The sequence below is a fragment of the Ptychodera flava genome, chromosome 20 (assembly GCF_041260155.1).
Source record: "Ptychodera flava strain L36383 chromosome 20, AS_Pfla_20210202, whole genome shotgun sequence".
Classification (NCBI taxonomy): Eukaryota; Metazoa; Hemichordata; class Enteropneusta; family Ptychoderidae; genus Ptychodera; species Ptychodera flava.
Window position 1 is genome coordinate 7,600,163 of NC_091947.1, and position 18,114 is coordinate 7,618,276.

Here is an 18,114-nt window from a genome sequence, read left to right on the forward strand (position 1 = left end):
AATACTGTAGATTTGAAGGCCGTTGAAAACATAAATACTGTAAACTTGGTTTTTTTGGACTAAAGATGCTATAACAGACCAAGCCAAGTGGGTGAAAATACGTCATGTTTTGGCTCAATACCGCTTTTTACTGACTTGACTGATGGGGAAGTGATACTGTCTGGCAGGATAAGGGTTAAATTATCAAATTATCTTGTATTTGTGATATCCCATGCAATGTACCAGAAGGTCAATTATTCTACCAACTAAAAAATAGTTTAGGTATTCTCAGGGATTTAGAGCCACCTTCCTCTGTAATTTTCTTTTCCTACTAACAAGCTAACAAACTTCAATACCCAATGTTTATTTCTTGTTTCATTATTATACAGGGGAAATATGGATTATAGTGATATTATTGATTGTTTTCCAATGTTGTTGGTATAATTGCCTCTGCTTTTCAATTCACCTGTATTGATCCTGATGAGAAGATCAGATTAGGCGTTAAAGTCGTGGCAAGTAATTGCTGAGGTTTTATGCCTCCCGTTGTTACACGTAAAGAGTGATTGTTTTGTCAAAATAGTCATTCCGGGCCTGTATATTCACCGCATGCACCCAGGGTTAGGTGTCGCAAGGTTGCTAAGCCCTGTCATCTTGACTCTACCGACAAAGCTGTCAGTGGTTGGCTGGCTTGTCAGAAAAGGGATAAAACAGTTTATCTGTAGACGTACATGTATGTCAATTTTTGTCACTTTGACAAATTCAACTGAAAGTTCTAAAGTACATATACGTTACAGTGAACAATGGCTCTACCATTGCTGAGTTAGATTATGTTTAACATTGTCTTCTTGCAAAATAAAAAACCACAGAATTGAAACAGATTTCAAATTCCTATGTCATGTTTTAGGTTTTAACATGAAACAAAATCATTGTATTGGTAGTGTGAGCAAGGTCTGACTACATCTTGGGAAAATTCTTCGTCATGACGATGGTGTTAGAATCATGACCAAGGAAAGAAAATCTGCCCTCATAACTAAGTTTCCTGAAATTGCACAGCTCAACTCATCTGTGATAAACCAGCCTCCAATTTCCTAATTTATGAACAAAATGTGAAGTTTCACCTCTTTCAACACCAAGTAGAATATTACACCATGAAATTAACCGATTTCAAAACCAAACAGAAGCTCAGTGAGCCAAACTCATTTCATCAAGCAACGGAAGAAAATGTTTTATTCAGGAGTCTGGCTTTCTGCTGAACAAGCAAGAACTATTTCCTGTGTTCATCCAAGCAGATGTAATAAGTGTATTATATCAGTGGCTGTAACAGTTTTTGTCTCATTTACCCTTATGTAATTCTGTATTTTAATAGAATGCAAATGCTGATAGATCTCAGCTGAACAGTGTACCGTAATGGATCCAAATCTAATTTGTAACACATTTTTATTAGATTTTATGCCACAAATATTTGAGAATGCTCAGGGTAGTTTTGAAGTTAGGTCACGTTGTCTTTGTTGCAAAAAAGGGGAAAGTACTGATTAGAGGCATTTAGTCAGGATTTTGTATTCAAAGAAAATCAGTGAATCTGTCGGCGTCTTCTGTGAATTCTGCACAAATCTAATCATGGGTTTTCTGAATTTGTCAGGATTGATTTTGCTGGAAAAGCATGAAGAGAAAAAGGCACAAATTCAATCGTGCGCAGACACTGTAACTTGTTCAGTGAAAGTGATGAGTTCTGACAAATATAGGAGTTAAATTCGGAATTTCTTTTAGAACTATTCAGCTGTGTACTGGGGACCATCAAAACTGCCCAGTGTATTTTGACCATAGAGTTCATAATGCCTTGAAATTGGCAATGTCTTTGTGCAATGCATTATGGGTAATTGCTATGATGTAGTATATCCTGGTTAATGGATATGTGTTTATGCAGTGTGAATAATGGTCCAACACCAATGAACCATTTAAAGTTGAAGTCAGCGCCATTTCTCAGGACACATAAACATATCAGGACACAGTACTCCTGCTGATGGTCAATGTTAGCCAGTTTTAAAACAAACATTTGTATGAGATTCCTGGGGGTTTCGCAGAAAACTGTATTTTGATATTCAGACTTTCTTTCTTATACCAATATGGTAGTCCTTGTGATGAGAGAAAAAATAAACCAAGGCTAAATATGAATTGTAACAACCTCCCAAAGAAATATTCCCTTAACAACAGTAATGTCGAAAATACACCTAAAGAATTTGTCCAGTTTGAGAACTTGTGTAAAGATGTCAACCCAATGTCATGATAAATGATAATTGGTTGTCATAATTGTTGTGTGTTAGGTACTTCATTTTCAACTGGACTCAGGAAAGGAAATAAATAACAGTGCAACTCAGGTAGACAACTTAAAACATTCTTGTTCCTATGTAATGAAATAATGTTGAGGAGGTTACAATAAGGCATTTCACAAAGTAAAATCAGTTTGTTTTTAAAATACAGTGACAGAGTTTAGGAAATGCAGCCAAGGGTACTATTCTCTCACGGTTGCAATGGTATTATATATGTTCTATTTTATTGACTGTTTCACCATTTTTGCAATTCTCCATGCAGTGCTATCCCAGCTGCAGTGAAACCAAGCAATTCTTATTTGACATTTTTATATCTGCAAATTTGATGAAACCGAAAGTTGGTCAGATTTTAACACATATCAAACAAAACATTGACAGAAACATTCTGATTGTACTTTAAGTCATAAAACTTCACTCGTTGACATTTTCCAATATTTATTGCCGAGCAACTTTGAATGGCATTTTCACCAATACAGTTTCTTATGCAAAATTTACCTGTTGACATTTCACAGTGCGTCTTTCAAAGCCTCTTCTGCAACAACACACAGTTTTACGTCACTTTAAATACATCTAGAGTCCTGAAGCGTGCTTCAAAGTCTTTTAACTACATGGATGAAATGAGATCTCAAAGGAATAATACAGTGACGGTTCCTCTTTGCCAAAGTCTTAGGTCCAAAATACAGTATTGATTTCAGATTGTGTAACTTCCGCTACAAATTCCCAAAAGGTAACAATAATCGGCTTTTGTGAGATTATTAGTCCATTTCTGCTGAAATTGAATCCAATTGCCTTTCAATTTTAGGATTATAGAATATCAAAACCGCCTTTCTTTGTGACTTTGATGTTGTTTTTTGAGTCAGATTATCATCAGCTGTCAATTTTCCTGGAGTCATTAGCGTCACTACCTTCTTATTGATCAGAAGGAAATCAGTACCCAGAAGACAGGTTTAATCAGTGAAGTCTAAATTACAGTGAAATGTGTAGGCTGAAGAATACAGTTAAAATCTCAATTTTGTTTCACTGGTATGAATAGGAAAACTATCATTCTATAGGCACAATAACTAACAGAATCCAAGCATTGATGACACAAAACCTTCGTATGGATATGGATTCAAAGTAACCACGCTGATCCAAATGGATATGAACTTTTATCAGACCCTGGGTCAGCATAGTTTGTTTTCCATTTTGAAGTCCTTTCAACACAAACCTTGATTTAAAAGGATGTTGACTTTTCTTAAAATGAAGATTGCTAACTCACAATTTTTCTAAAAAAATGTTGACTGTTTAATTAGAGGGTAGATTTTATCAGCTTCTGTGGAACTCCTTCCACCAATAATTGTAGCACAAAGAGTGTATGTTTACTTCATACCATTGTATTGAAAGTGAAAGCAGATAAATAGATCATTATTAGTGATACCCGGTAATTCTAGGAATGAGTCTGTGGCAAGTTACAGTTTGTGTTTAGTGTAAAATGGCCCTTATAATTGTAATCCTAAGAAATGTTTTTTGTTCATATTGCAGTGGTACCAGAAAATGTACATTATACACCATAGATGTTTTACTTTATTTCTGCAGATTTATTAAACAAGCTGAAGTCTTCAAGATGTGCTTGTCATTGATCCTGCTCTAATTTTGTAGAAAAGTACTGTACAAAGGTATATCAAAAAGTTACTGAAAAATTAAAATTATTGAAAGATAAAGAAATGATTGAATTGTAAAAGAAACATTTCTGTTAAATTACAGATGAAACAATGAGAATGAAGTTTAAATTTGTTTGCAAAGTCTATGTTCTATATGAGTGCCATTCATTCACATTCCTTTCAAAATCATGATAAATTAGACTCACATTGGATGAGCCATTCTGCTGTATCTGAACAATCCTCCCGAAATTCGAGAGAATTTCAAATTACATTTGTCCAATACGAACAACAGTGAATGTTTGCTCTACATAATTGCAAGCTTTCATCATCCAGAATCAGAAAGGATCATTACGTATATCCACATGGGGATGGTCAACAAACTTTGAATGTAATTTGATATATCATATATTATTAACCGTCGTTGGTGTTAATATTTATCCAGTGTCTTACATTGGGGATTGATTGCCCTAATGAATTTTTAATTTAGCAAAGAGATTTGTGTTTCTGAAATCATGTCCTAAGAGAAGGAAACTTTTTCACAATTTATGACGTCCGCATCCTTGAATATTTTATCAAGAGCTCTGTTGGGAAAAAGAAAACATGGCAAGACGTTTAACAATCTTTTGAAAACTTTCCCTCAGCTCTGCTTTGGGAATTGTGAAACATCATAGGGATATTCGATATTGTCACACAGGAATTCTTTTCAAACGGAAAGCAAGATTTGAATGATTTTGTTTTTAATATCAACCTTGATAGGAGAGTAATCTGTTTTCATGTCTGAGTTTTGTTTGTTTTAAAATGTTTTAATCTTTTTATGAGGTTCATTCATAAATGTTAAACGTCACCAGTTACATCATGTCTTGGGATCCATAATAACGGACTGTGAAGAAAATCAAGTTCACTGCATCACAGTAGAACCAAGCATCAATTGGAGAATAGTTCGATACACAGCTTCAGACACAGTGGGTGATTTCTTCATGAATTTCAATCAAGCTGATCACAGATTTGAGTTCAGTTCTCCCTGTGTTTTAGTAATTGTTGAATTATACTGCTCATTCATGGTTGTACTATCTCATCATCTTTTTCATGTGTACCTTGAATCTACGGCACTGAATTTTGCTATTTTTTGTGGTCTATAGACTTGGGTTAGGATGTGCCTCTATGAAAAGACAGTCAAACTCAAATTTTTACACTACTTAAATATTCTGCTGTTTTTGTGGAGAAAAGGAAGTTTCCACTGTCTCACAGTTATGAAAATCAAAAAATGCATTTTTTCCCAATCAAGTTTATAAATAGGGATAGTAACCATTTTGAATTTCAAATTTCAGTAAATTTTAGATTTATTTTTTTTGTGGATTACCAAAATTTGCATCGTGACCCCTGACTTTTATTCTTTACTATGAAAGAAAATTGTTTAAACTTTCCCCGAAAAAAGTTTGAACAAAAGTTTTAACCTGTTCACCCCCAATGTCCTGTAAACAGGTCCACATTCACCATTGGTAATAATGGGTTTGGGCCAAACCATGGTGATGAAAGGGTAAAATACTTCAACTTTAATACCACTAAGCCAGCAATCTGTGCTGTGACTTTGCTAGAGATTTATACGGGATTGCCTTTCAGCAAACTAAAGGACTTTCTTCGCTATTTCATTTCTGCATAGTTGAAGTTATCAAAATGTTTTATAACATGTCCCATAGGACACTAGTAATGCAGAAAAGCCTAAATACTTACGGGATTTTTTTATCTTTGCCATGTGCTGTTATGATTATAAATCTCCCTAGTTTTTATAGTTTTATCAACATTTCAGCCCTGTTTTCAGAGTCACTACATCGATGATTGTAAAGTCACCTTTCCATTACACTAAACAAGGCAACATTGAAAGTCAAATGATGATTGAAATTAAAGATTCACGACATTTCTACTCAAAATTAATAAACCTTCCATTAGTAATCACTTGGATGGCATTTACAGGTAGTAAAAGTTGTAAGCGTAATGAAAAAAATACATGGTTCTCTGCTTCCGTTGATACCGTAACCTCTCGATTTCCATTTCATTAAGTTTTGTGTGCACATTTTGAGGGCAATGAAGGTGGATGTGCAAGTTTTTACAGGGATTGTGCACAACAGAAATAAAATGATGGACCGAAGATTTGTCATGCTTGTAACCATGTGTAATTTTTTCACAAGATAATCCAAGACATCCTGAATCAGGGGCATGCAATTGTACATGTGAAATGCAAATGGTAAATCTTACAGCATCACTCAGGGAGAGTGTGTTAACAGTTGCAGAAAGGCAATGCAGGTGTTTTTCCAGCAAACAGACTCATTACTTCACTGTTAGAATATGTGTGAGATTTAAAGCCCACAGCGATTTTCAACAGTGATTACTCTAAGGTGGGAGTCCACCTTGATGTTTGTTTCCTTTTTACAGTTAGCGCTAGCCTAATGAAGTCAAATTACGTACATTGCATCATCTGAATTGACTTGTTTTCCTGAAGTGATGAAAAAAATCAGGCGGGCAAAGCTCCTCTGTGCCAGCTATGTCTTTATCTTTACGGGAGTTGCGTTGAGTGATTTCCCAACGGCATCTACAATGTGAGAACTGTCTTACCATTGAATGAGCCGAGCCATCAGTGCCCAGCAATTCAAAAACCGTAATTACTGCGCTTCAGAGTCTGTCGGTTCATCATGGTGTTGAAAATCATGATTGCAAAAAAAAGTCCTTCCACAAGCCTTCCAGACACTTGTTCTCCTCTACTTGTCAGCAGTGAGATTGTTTCCACAGTCATTTGCTCAGCATAGAAGTTTGAGAGATGTTAGATATGACTATACATAAGAATAGCAAGTTGTATCTTATTTCTGCCATTCTTCACAAGACCATTGCAAGTTCATGTTCAACTCCCTATAGCATGTTGAAATACCTACATTTTTAGCTTGCTAATACTGTATTTGTACATGTAGAATGCACTGTTACTGCAGCTACAATTGAATTCACCCGTCAATAATAACAATGTGGTCTGTATGCATACAGGCTGAGTTGACAAGCTGAACACTGTGTATCTCAACACACACTGGGGAGTAGAACAAGAAGATATTAAAACAAAAGTAGGCAATAAAATCATCAAAAGTTACATTTAACAATTTTTTCCCAATTCTGACATATATATGAAAACTATTATAGTGATTTCTCATGAATGCAAATCTGTAAGAAGGCACCAAGGTTGTAGAAACCTGATGTACAGTTTAGGCTTTCACTGAAAACTTGTAACAAAAGCGTCGCATCTTAAAAAATGTTCTAGAGCCTAAAAGAAAAATGGCAGACACACTTTGGAAGAGTGACATGGCACCTTTTTATAACACTAATTTCAACCGGAAATACTGCAGCGTTAGTGCAGGGAAATGAAAAAAAACATGATTTTTTAAGTGGTTATTCAAATTGACTGTCACATGGTCCTTTTGTAAACAATTGTCCAATAATACAAAACACAGTATTTGCTAGGCTTTCAGAAAATATATACTTTGATGGGGTTACGAGCTAAATTTTCTGCAGAGAGTTCATTAATTGGAAGGGTTCATTACTTGTCCTGGAACAGGTATTTCAAATATCAGTAAATGTTAGGCTGAGAGCTATTTTATTTTGTTGGAAATTAATTTTTCAAACAACTGAAATGTTATCTGCAACAACAAACAAACAGACATGAGTGTATCAGTTGTTTGTTTCTTTCATAATGAGATTTTTAATGCTGTGTCCATGTTAATTTCGGACAAAGAAATACCTTTCACTAGACAGGATTAGATTCTCAAATTTCATCCCCATCAAAATCTGTGATCATTCTTGCCTAACAATCCCCAGTGTGCCAGCCTCCAAACCCAATCAAACTGAGAGTTAATTGCTCTGACATAATCGATCGTAATTATTTTCAACACCTTAGATCGGAAATTGATTTCATCCACAAGAGAGAGTTCTGTTTGTTCAGCTGTTGTTTCTTGTGATGGAATTTCTTCAGTATCTATGTAAATAATGGTTGTGTGTTAGTTACGAAAAATTGTAACCATCAGAGGTCTGAAATCAAAAATAGAGCATTATTATATGTGCATGTACAAGTTAAGAACAGGAAAATTTATCCTTATTAAACAGAGTAGAAATGTTTTCTTTGTGCCAGCACTTTCATTTTAATTTGAAAGTGAGTCTAATTTAGGAAAATATTTATCAGTCACAACTGAATGAATACCGGGATGAAATGTTTTTGCAATAAGCATTCAAAAGATGTTCTTTATATGGCAGTGGAATGTCTCTTTCAATCTCGTAATTGATTTCAATCCTTCTTTCTATGTTCAATTGATGGAATACCCAATATTAGCCATGCAACCACAAAACATTTTGTACAATATGTGCACTGTTTTTGTGAAATCCCCATAAGCTGTATCATTTTGCATTTTATTCACCAAAAATAATCGTTCAATCTTCGGAGAATTTTGATTATTAAGCCACTGATATTAACCCATACTGTCTTTGAAAATGTCACTATTGATGGATTCATTCAATTTTTCACAGTTTGTGTGCACTCACTCATGGCAGCCATATGTAACTTATAAACTGAAAATTGTTTCGTTGTTAAAATCTAAGTTGTACTTTCGTTACCAATGTTTGAAAACCAATATGTGGTCACACTTCAGTAAGTAAATTAACATAAGTTTCATTTGATTTCAAACCATCTTATGGAAAAAAATGCAAAAAGATGCGGCTAATTTGGCTTTAACAGAGGAATTCAAGTCCAGATCTAATTCAGTTGTCAACATTTGATTTAAGAATTTCATACAGTATATACAATGTTGGCAAGTTGAACACTAAGAGGCATTCTGTTGTTATTGTGTGGGCGTGAACAAGAAACTGTACGGTATCATACAAGCGGAACAAAAATGATGGAAAACAAATCAAAAGTTACAGCTAATGAAGCTTTAATATTGCATTGATGTTATCAGCGGAGAAGATGACACAGGAAGCATTGCTCCCACCTAGATGTGTGATGGTGATTACTGGTGATGGTAACACTGTCTCTTTGCAATTTTATTTCCGCTATGCAAACACATTAGCCTCTGATGAGCCCGGAGACTTCATTTCCAAAAGTGACATCTTGTCTCCAGGGCCCCCACAAAGTGACATCATCCACCCACCTTTCAGTTTGGAAAACGCCGACACAGAGGCATTGACCTGCCTCTTGTTTAGTGCTTTTCCTTATTTGGTAAGGACTTGAGCTGAGGAGGCCTATCTTCATAATTTCAGAGAGTGCCCTGTAAAAGTGGTTTACTGTGTTGACTATAAAAGAGGGGAGGTTTATCAGGAGAGTGGCAAAGGATGTACAGATTAAGAAAATAAAAGGTTTCATTTTAAATTTTGTGAGAATTTCACTGGTGTAACATCTACAGCAAAAAAGATGGATTGTGTGAATAAGTAAGAATCACACAGACCAAATGCTGACCACAATTACAACTTGTAATGGTTTCCAGCACCTGCTGTGAAATTCAAGCGAAGAAGGCACCAGGCATGACGAGAATGGCAGCTTGATTTTGTCCAACTAGATACGCAGAATCTGTATATGGATGTGTAATTATTATAAAATGGTGCTAATATTTCACATTAATTAATATCAGTTTTATTGGATCTTCTTCACCCATCTTGCCTCATAACAAAATCATCCCATGTTAGATACTTTGCATTATCTTGTTGGAGTTTTTTACCACCAGTGCAGGTCAGACAAAATATAGCATCAGCTTCTCTCATGATACTGTCATCACAGGATTTTATGATTATTCCACAGAGAAAAAAATTCAAACATATATGAATTCAAAAGCCTTTTAGTCAAAACAGAACAGTGTCCCTAGCAGATTCAATTTTGCCATCTCTATCAAACTTTTTCAGGGTAAGCTGAGGTTCAAAATGCAGAAGTGGACACTCGTTATATGAAAGGTATTGATGCTGGAAACCTGAATGGAACAGTCAGTTTGAATGATACACATAATATTGATTCAACTATCTTTGACCTTGAACTTTGTTTTATATGTACTGCGGATGACAATTTATTGACTGGAACATGACCTGACAGCAAGCCTTTATCAGATACTAATTACTAAACAATGATATTTGTTCAACAATCTCAATGTGCATAAACCTTGTTATTGGGTTTGCAATACATTGAAATTAATCCAGATGTCAAATATACATACCAACAAAGTACAAATCTTTAAAAAAAGAACATGTACCGTATTTAAAAATCCAGTATTTTCCATAATGTTGTACATTCTTAACCAAACATGGAGAAAGTTTGCAAAACGGTACTTTTTAATAGAAATCTGTAGTTCTTGTGATTTCAGTCACAGACCCAAGGGTCTGTATTTTTTTTGGATGATTAAACATATTTTGCAATTCAACAAACATAAAAAATCCTAATTCATATATTAAATTCATGACAATACTCTTTACATTTCAACATTTTCATTTCACCAATTGACTTGTCAAATGAGAGTGTAGCTTATGATATTTTCACAGGAAAACCCAGCCGTCAGTGTTGTCAGTTTTTCTGTAAGGATTGTTTCGATTCTGATGCAAGCAAATTCAGCCTGGAGCAGAGAAGGGTGAAATATGTGTAATTGGTGTTCCTTGACAAAATTAGAATTTTCAACGAGTAGAGATGAATGAGAATGTGTTAGAAGAAATGGAAAAGCTGGAATTGATAGGCAAAGTAATGAAAGAAAATAGTCCTTGTGCCCATTGATCACGACAAACAAATCAACAGTCTATCACTGGCTTGTTTCAATACGATACATCTGTGTCAAATCGTTTGTGACGTCGTGCAAGTCAAATGCGACAAGGTGCCATAGCCTTGTCAGTTAAAGTCCAGCATTCAAAAGTAGCCTAGAAAATGTTTCTTTTTTCAGTCATTTGGTTTGTCGGCAATTGATTGAATCGTTTCCAAGGTCCCCCTTTGACGGTTTTGATCCGAGGCATTAGCGCTGGACGAGTTTTTGTCAGAGTTCAGGATGTACAGCTGACATAAACAGGCACACTAATCGACTGGAGTCTTTCAGAACTCTGATCCTGAATACATAATATGGAGAGGTGACTGTGACGTGGCTATGTGACTCTGCTGATCAGCTTACAGCATAGGATGCAATGCAAGGGTCATATCTATGGATTACAGAATGCCCCAAACCAATAATCAAATTGAATTAAATAATCTTGCAACACATGATACCATAATTTGATTTAGTATTGCTGCATTTTGACAACTGACAACTGCGATATCAAATGGTACTGAAATACTGTTGACAGACTCTTTCTTGCTGATGTTGCCAGAAGTAAACTGCGAAATCAGTGTTGCCATGCATCCAGGCCTCAAAGGGGGATTATACAACTTAGTGAAATCTGTGTATGACTAGAAACACCGAACGTGGAAGGAATTCTGATGTCATCAAATCTGCCCACAAATCCAGGAAATAGTCTTTAGGGATCTTGCAATGAGCAGTCAACAGTAAAAGACCGGTGTCGACCATTTCTAGAAGTTGAACAACACTTCAGATCTAAACAATTTCCTTCTGTCTGTACACACTTCCTTTTTAAATTAATTCACCATTCTCAAAAAGTCGTTCACGTCTCTTCTTTTCTTTTACATGAAAGACGTGATCTAGCCGAGTATAATCTTTCACAAATGGAAATTAAATAGCAAGCTCTCAATAATACAGTGTCTGCAGTCTCACAATGATATCAAACTAAAATATTTCCCTGACATGAAAGGGAGATTGCCGTCTTTCTGGCGACAGAGAGTTACTGTCTGAAGTCGTTCATCAGCTAATTTTTTTTTGAATTCAGGTGGGTTATGTGTACCCAAGATCATTAGAATGAGTGCAGTCCATTAGAAGCACACACTTCATCGATAAAATGATCTACCTCCCATTGATTTGGATAAGATCGAGTAGCAAAAAATCCATCAAGTCGGAAGATTTAAAATGAAAAGCTAGATGGGATGCAAGATGCTGTCGAGGTATAGAGTCTGGACATACATCTCCAATTAACCAATACTTAGCGGTTTCCGTACCACTGAGAGTCAATTAGGATATCTCGGACAAGTGTGCGGAATTCTTCATGGCTTACTGCGGGATGAGGGAAGATTTCACAAGTGCAATGGTGATCGCACGTGGAATAATCTGTATAGCTGGAAAGTTTGTTTTGCTTCCTGGTTTGTAGTCGTCTTTACCATGCATGTACCTGTACTGTGACACTCTCTCATGCAGAAGTCATGTTCAATATTAGTGTACAATAAGCTATCAAAATGGTTTTAGCAGTCTTTTAGCCGTCTGACAATTTCAGAAGGAAAAACTGATATCAGATGACTTCAGCTCTATATGCTGTCAAGGCATACAGAAACTTTGCCGTGTCAAAACTAAGACTGATATTGAAAAAATATTATTTATAATATACCGTATGACACCTGTACGTCGTCATTTTGTAGGGCAAATACCTGCACAAAGATAAATGACCATAAAACATGTAAAATTTGTTGATCTTTACCTTTTCATGCTCTTGTTCGAAATTTTGGTGCCATGAAATGCAGTTTTGCACATCATATTTTCCATAAGATAATAGACCGTTCACCCACACACCGTGTACACCCTTTGATATTTAGACGTACTGGATGATATTTGTATGGGATAGTGATTTTAACCTTTACTGCTATACAGCGTATTATAAAACAAAATAGCCCGGAGTACACCACGGTTTTCAGCATATGAAGACTCACAACTGATCAAAAAGGTGATGCTTCTACAATATAACCAACTTGATAACCTGTCATGCTTGTCTTAGCTCAATAATATACGTTACTTCAAATCTTTTTCTGAACTCAGATGGGGAACGTGAAGGGCAATTAATGCTCGATGCACTGTTTAAATTCTTATTTCAATCCACATCATGTTCGTCTAAATGAAATCTTGAAAAAAGTTTGATATAAGAAGTTGGCAAATTTGTGTAGGCTGTACATCTCACATATTGTGTATGCATCAACAACAGGAGCCATTTGTGGCAGGATAACTTTGTCTTTCAAAGTTCAGTGCATCGTCGGAAAGGAAAGAGCATTAATATTGCATTTCTGTCACAGAGCTCCTTAAAGGAAATCCATTGCCGATAACAGATGTCCACATTTCCTGCAAAGAAACAGACAAAAAAAGAAAGATGGAATTATTCACAGTGTGTGGGAGTTTCTATACTTGTGATGACGTAGAACGGAAGTTATTCCAATTCCTGTGACAGCAGATGCTTTGTAACCTGATGTGTGGCATATACAGGGTTTAGAAATGAATTTGTGATAAGTAACCATGATCTGAATTTCTTGATGTGTTTCAGTTTCTCTCTAATCAATCATAAAATCATTTTATTGTTTTTTTCATGTCACTCTAGCTTTTGTATGCATTTTACACTATCAGATTTATTGTTTGACTCTCAGCAGAGTCTTTTCATGTTGAAGAAATAAACGCCCACTGAGTGTGTATAGAGAGTACGTAGTCAATACGGTATGGTCACCCTTTGAGGGCTGTTAGAGAGTTACAGTGTATTCAGAAATCTAAAATAGCATTACACTTGCAGGTTTAATATTGTACAGTGGTAATACTCTGTCTGTTCACTTTAACAATAGTCAAATGTTATGTGGATGAATCACCCTGATAATAAGAATTGATCAAAATGTGCAACTTGTAATTCTGGTATGCAGAGAGAATGGTAGGGGTGTGCTTCAGCAGTGTTTTGTCACACCATTAGACTAATGTTAAGATTTTTACTCCAGTATCTTCCAATCTTTGTTTCTATCAATACCGGTACACTCACAAAAGGTAAACCTTTAGCAGAAAGTGTTAAGTTTAAATTTACAGCAACTGAAAATCTTAACTGGATGTGTACTTTACTTGCCCTTTAGTTGAAGAACAGAACAGATTTTCTTAAATATTTGAGTGTGTAGACATCATTTGAAAATCATGTACTTGCTATGATTTTAACATTTCTTTAATACTATTTCATCGTCTATCAGTTGGTGTCATTTGAAACATGTTCTCTCCTTTCTCTTATAATATTTATTTGGTGTATGAATAACAAATTTTACACTTGTCAAGAATCATAAATGATATTGTTTTAAATTGAACACACAGGGACCCAAATTTTTGATTGAATTGTCAAGTCATCATGTGCTTGGCCTGGATGAATGGGTTGGCTTACTCGGCTCAGTTATGTAGGTTTTTCTCAAGCAAGTCACCAAAAACGTTTATCCACAATGTTACAAATTCTGATGTTTATTCTGGACACGAGCGAACGTGTGCGGTGTCATAAAATATTCATTTTACAAATCCAGTGCATCATTACCCCAGCTGACAAAACTCATTAAATGTTGGTTCTGTATTGCAAATTACCTCTGATAGTCCATGATTGCAATCAGGGTTTAGAATTATTCCAGCTCATCAGTGAGTGTCTCAAAATAACCAGATCTAATGTAGTGGCAACTTTTTGTATTATGAGTGGTTAAACTTCCATGGCAGTTCTTCATTATTATCATTAAGTAAACTTCTACCTCAAATACATCTCCGTACCAAAACCTGTAGGCTGACATTATCCTAATAAAGTGAAGGAACTTTGAGTTGAGTTTTTAGACTGAATTGTGAATTGTCAAAATTATGAACTCATCATTCAAATTACATAGACTATGATTTCAGTACACTGTACCAGCGTACCATAGACTCCAACTTACATAGACTATGATTATAGAAATAACGGGCGACGCGCTGACCATTAACGTTTATTTATGGGCAAGGGCGAGAGGAAAGCCAAAACTTAACGGTCGAGGCTTGCCGATCCCGTTAATTTGGCTTTCCTCCAGTCAGAGCGGAGTCTGTTATGGTCAGAGTGGAGTCCGTTATTTCCATTATATTATCAACGAACCAGGGAAATCGTCAAAATTTGCAAAAATTTTCGGAGCGAAACGAAAACTTAGCCCCAGAACTGAGCAATACGCGATGCACTGTCATGTGGCTGTAAAATATTGGCAAATCCGGATATGTTTTCAGAAAAAAGTATCTCAACTTGACCTTCAAGTGCTCGATTTTATTTTTTGATTGATTATGATTTACGTTTGAGCTGTAAAGTTACGACACTATGAGTTGTTAATCTTATTATTCATATTCACGGGCATGTAAACAGACCATTACTGTGTATTTGTGATCAGTCACGTGGTTCAGCTCGACCAATCAAAATGCGACAGGCAAGGCATGGTAATATAATTCAGTACACTGTACCAGCGTACCATAGACTACAGCTTACGTACCCATATTATGCATGCACTGATAACATGAGTACATTTGCCAAAGTCAATAACCTGTGCTTTTATTAGTGTTGACACCAGTTATGGTGTGCGTGCTGATTTGACCAGAAATAATCCAGTTAATAGGTATAAGTTTCACTGAAGACAAACTTCATCTGCAAACAAAGTGTTATCATTTACATCTCTGGCATCTCAATATTTCTGCATGAATAAATCAGACAATTTGCCAAATATGTATAAGTTGAGTGTCATTGACTCTCTCTGTAAAGCTCTAGCAATGAAAGCAGAGAAGTTTTTAGCCATCTGTATCCCCAGGGCATGCATTAGTACTGGTGTTAGTGGTTAGAGGTATAGTGCCTTCAGGGTTGGCAGTAATCTGGTGAAAAGCACTTGCCAACCAGAGATAAATAGCAATCTCAGTGTCCTCTCCGAGAGATAGCCAACTCTATCAGTAAATATAGCCCACTTAAGTGTTCCTCTGTGAAAATAAATGTCTGGTGGCAAACACATCGTTGAAGTGCCTTGAGGGGGTTTCAGGCAAGCATTGGAAAAGGTTAACTTCTGTAGCATCTCCGCAGCTTACTTTGTAATCATCTGTTGTGAGGAAGGTTGCAACGCCAAGATGAATGGGATACCCCACACTGTGGAAATCCATGATTGGAATACTTAATGTGTTATCTCTGCCTAACATTAAGGATATTTCCATGTTGTACCAAGAGTATAGTTTTGACCATCTGTGAAAACTGATTTCACTCTGTGTGTAAATTTCATAAAAGTGACACAATAATGAGTACAGCACCACTGTCTTGTACAATTGTACATGTTCACTTCATGAAATCATCCCTGCACTACTGATGCCAAAATACAGCCAAATTTACATGTTTTTCAAATGTGCACACAGAAGCTTCAATTTTGTTTGGTATTTTATATTTTTCAGATGATGGATATTTCTCACAAATCAACAGTCCGGAGTATGAGAGGCCGGTGCAGCTGATGTTGCTGTGTGGGGCTGATATGTTAGAATCCTTTGCTGTCCCTGGGTTGTGGAAAGAAGAAGATGTAAGTATTAATAACAGAAAAATAAGTTAATCGAACCAACTGTCTTGGTTTCAATCAGTTGACTGTTAACAAGACTTTAATATCGATCAATATTCAGTGGTGTACATCTGTAAACAGACATCTGGAAATAGAAAGAGTTCAAATTATCCTATTGTCAACTTCAATAGGACAGTTTTAATCTTCCTGGTGATATTCTGTAGTTTCTTGTATGTTTTGGCAGGGAACTGATCAAACAATCAAAGACAGTTAAAATCTTATCAGAGAAGTTTTCTCATAGAAAGTATGCAATTTTTAAAAAAATTCGATTTTCGTGACCTGTTTCACCGGTCATCCACTGCTTGCCAAGCACTTATTTCCTTCAATCATTTCCTTCTTGGTATGCCTGTATGATCCTATTTAACCCTTTCACAACTGTGTTTTGACCCAAAACTCATTGTCTACAATGGTGATTGTGGACCTGTACACATTGGAATTGGGGATGAACATACAGGTGGATAATGGTATTATAATGTTGTGATTTTACACCTGAGTGCATATATTTTCATGTTACAGTAATCCATTGAAATGACTGTTTAATGTCTTACTGTGGATTATGCCACCCAGCATTTGAGTCCCTGTTGGTACAATCTTTAGAGACTCTGAGCTATATCAGTGTCCATGTATCCATCCATTTTCCTGTCAGAGTATTACACTCACGATTTATTTGCACCCAGGGGCTTTTTCAAGTGTCCTAAGATGCTGCTTCATCGTTTGGAGTCTGTGTCATACTGATACTGATACTGTATGTCTCTGTCTTTGTGCCTGTATATGTGTGATAGATGTGTGTTCAAGAAATTTGCGTCATGCCCAAACTCAAACACAATATACCAGGAGATTAGAATTTTCCAGACATTAAACGTATCTGAAACAGTGTTTCAAACTCTGCCTTCCAAGTTTAATACTGGAAAATGTGAGAGCAAAAATCAATGGATTGGCCAAAGTGTGAAACGTGTGATTCTTGCAATCACAAAACCAAGAAAAAACAATGGTTAACTGATTATGAAATCTGTCTGTGGTTTTCTTTGCTTTCGTTTTCTGATACTGGATGAATCTTTTACACAGACACAGTTCAACGTCAGGTAAAATGCACCTTAGGGACAGATATTCGGACTCAAATTTTTACAATTCTTTTCTGATCTACCACTTAAGTTCTTGCAGTTAGAAAAATTTTCACCGTCTTCATTTTTTTCAAATATTTTTATTTTTGCCCATAGAGTTAACTCAGGGATGGCGGCCATTGTGAATTTCAAATATCGGTAAAATTCTCTGGGACCAAAATTTGCACAGTGACCCCCGATTTTTACTCTTAATTTTGAAAGTGCATGGTTGAATGTTTGCTTGAGGAAAGTTTGAGCAAAAGTTTGAGTGTTCGATTTTCAAGGTTCATACTACCTTAAGTAATATGTAAAGCACTGTCATAAGATAGTCAGCAAGTGGGAATTCACTGTCCTTAAAGGGTGCATGTTGCTTATCAGTCAGTGGCATTGATGTGGTTGTAGAGACTGTGGTATGAACCACACCTCAGCATGCACGTCATTCAGTGCATGTAGTTACCAAGACAGATCTGTTATCTGTGATCGGTACAGAGACATCCAGCTGAGTTCAGAACTGACTTGGACATGGCAGTGATGTATCGGTAGTGTTTTACGTGAATCATGGAGATGTTGTGTGGTGTAAGCAAGTTTCAACTGCCATAACCAAAAGTATGAAATGCAAA

At 36.0% G+C, this 18,114-nt stretch overlaps 1 protein-coding gene across 4 annotated transcripts in view; it reads left to right on the top strand.

Moving 5' to 3' along the window:
* Nucleotides 1–18,114, top strand: part of LOC139119897 (nicotinamide/nicotinic acid mononucleotide adenylyltransferase 3-like) — a 57,634-nt gene that overhangs the window by 22,590 nt on the left and 16,930 nt on the right. For all 4 annotated transcript variants that reach the window (XM_070683846.1, XM_070683847.1, XM_070683848.1 and 1 more), the window contains one exon: nt 16,237–16,358. In XM_070683846.1, the coding sequence (XP_070539947.1) occupies nt 16,237–16,358 (122 nt within the window). The remainder of the gene's footprint in view (nt 1–16,236; nt 16,359–18,114) is intronic.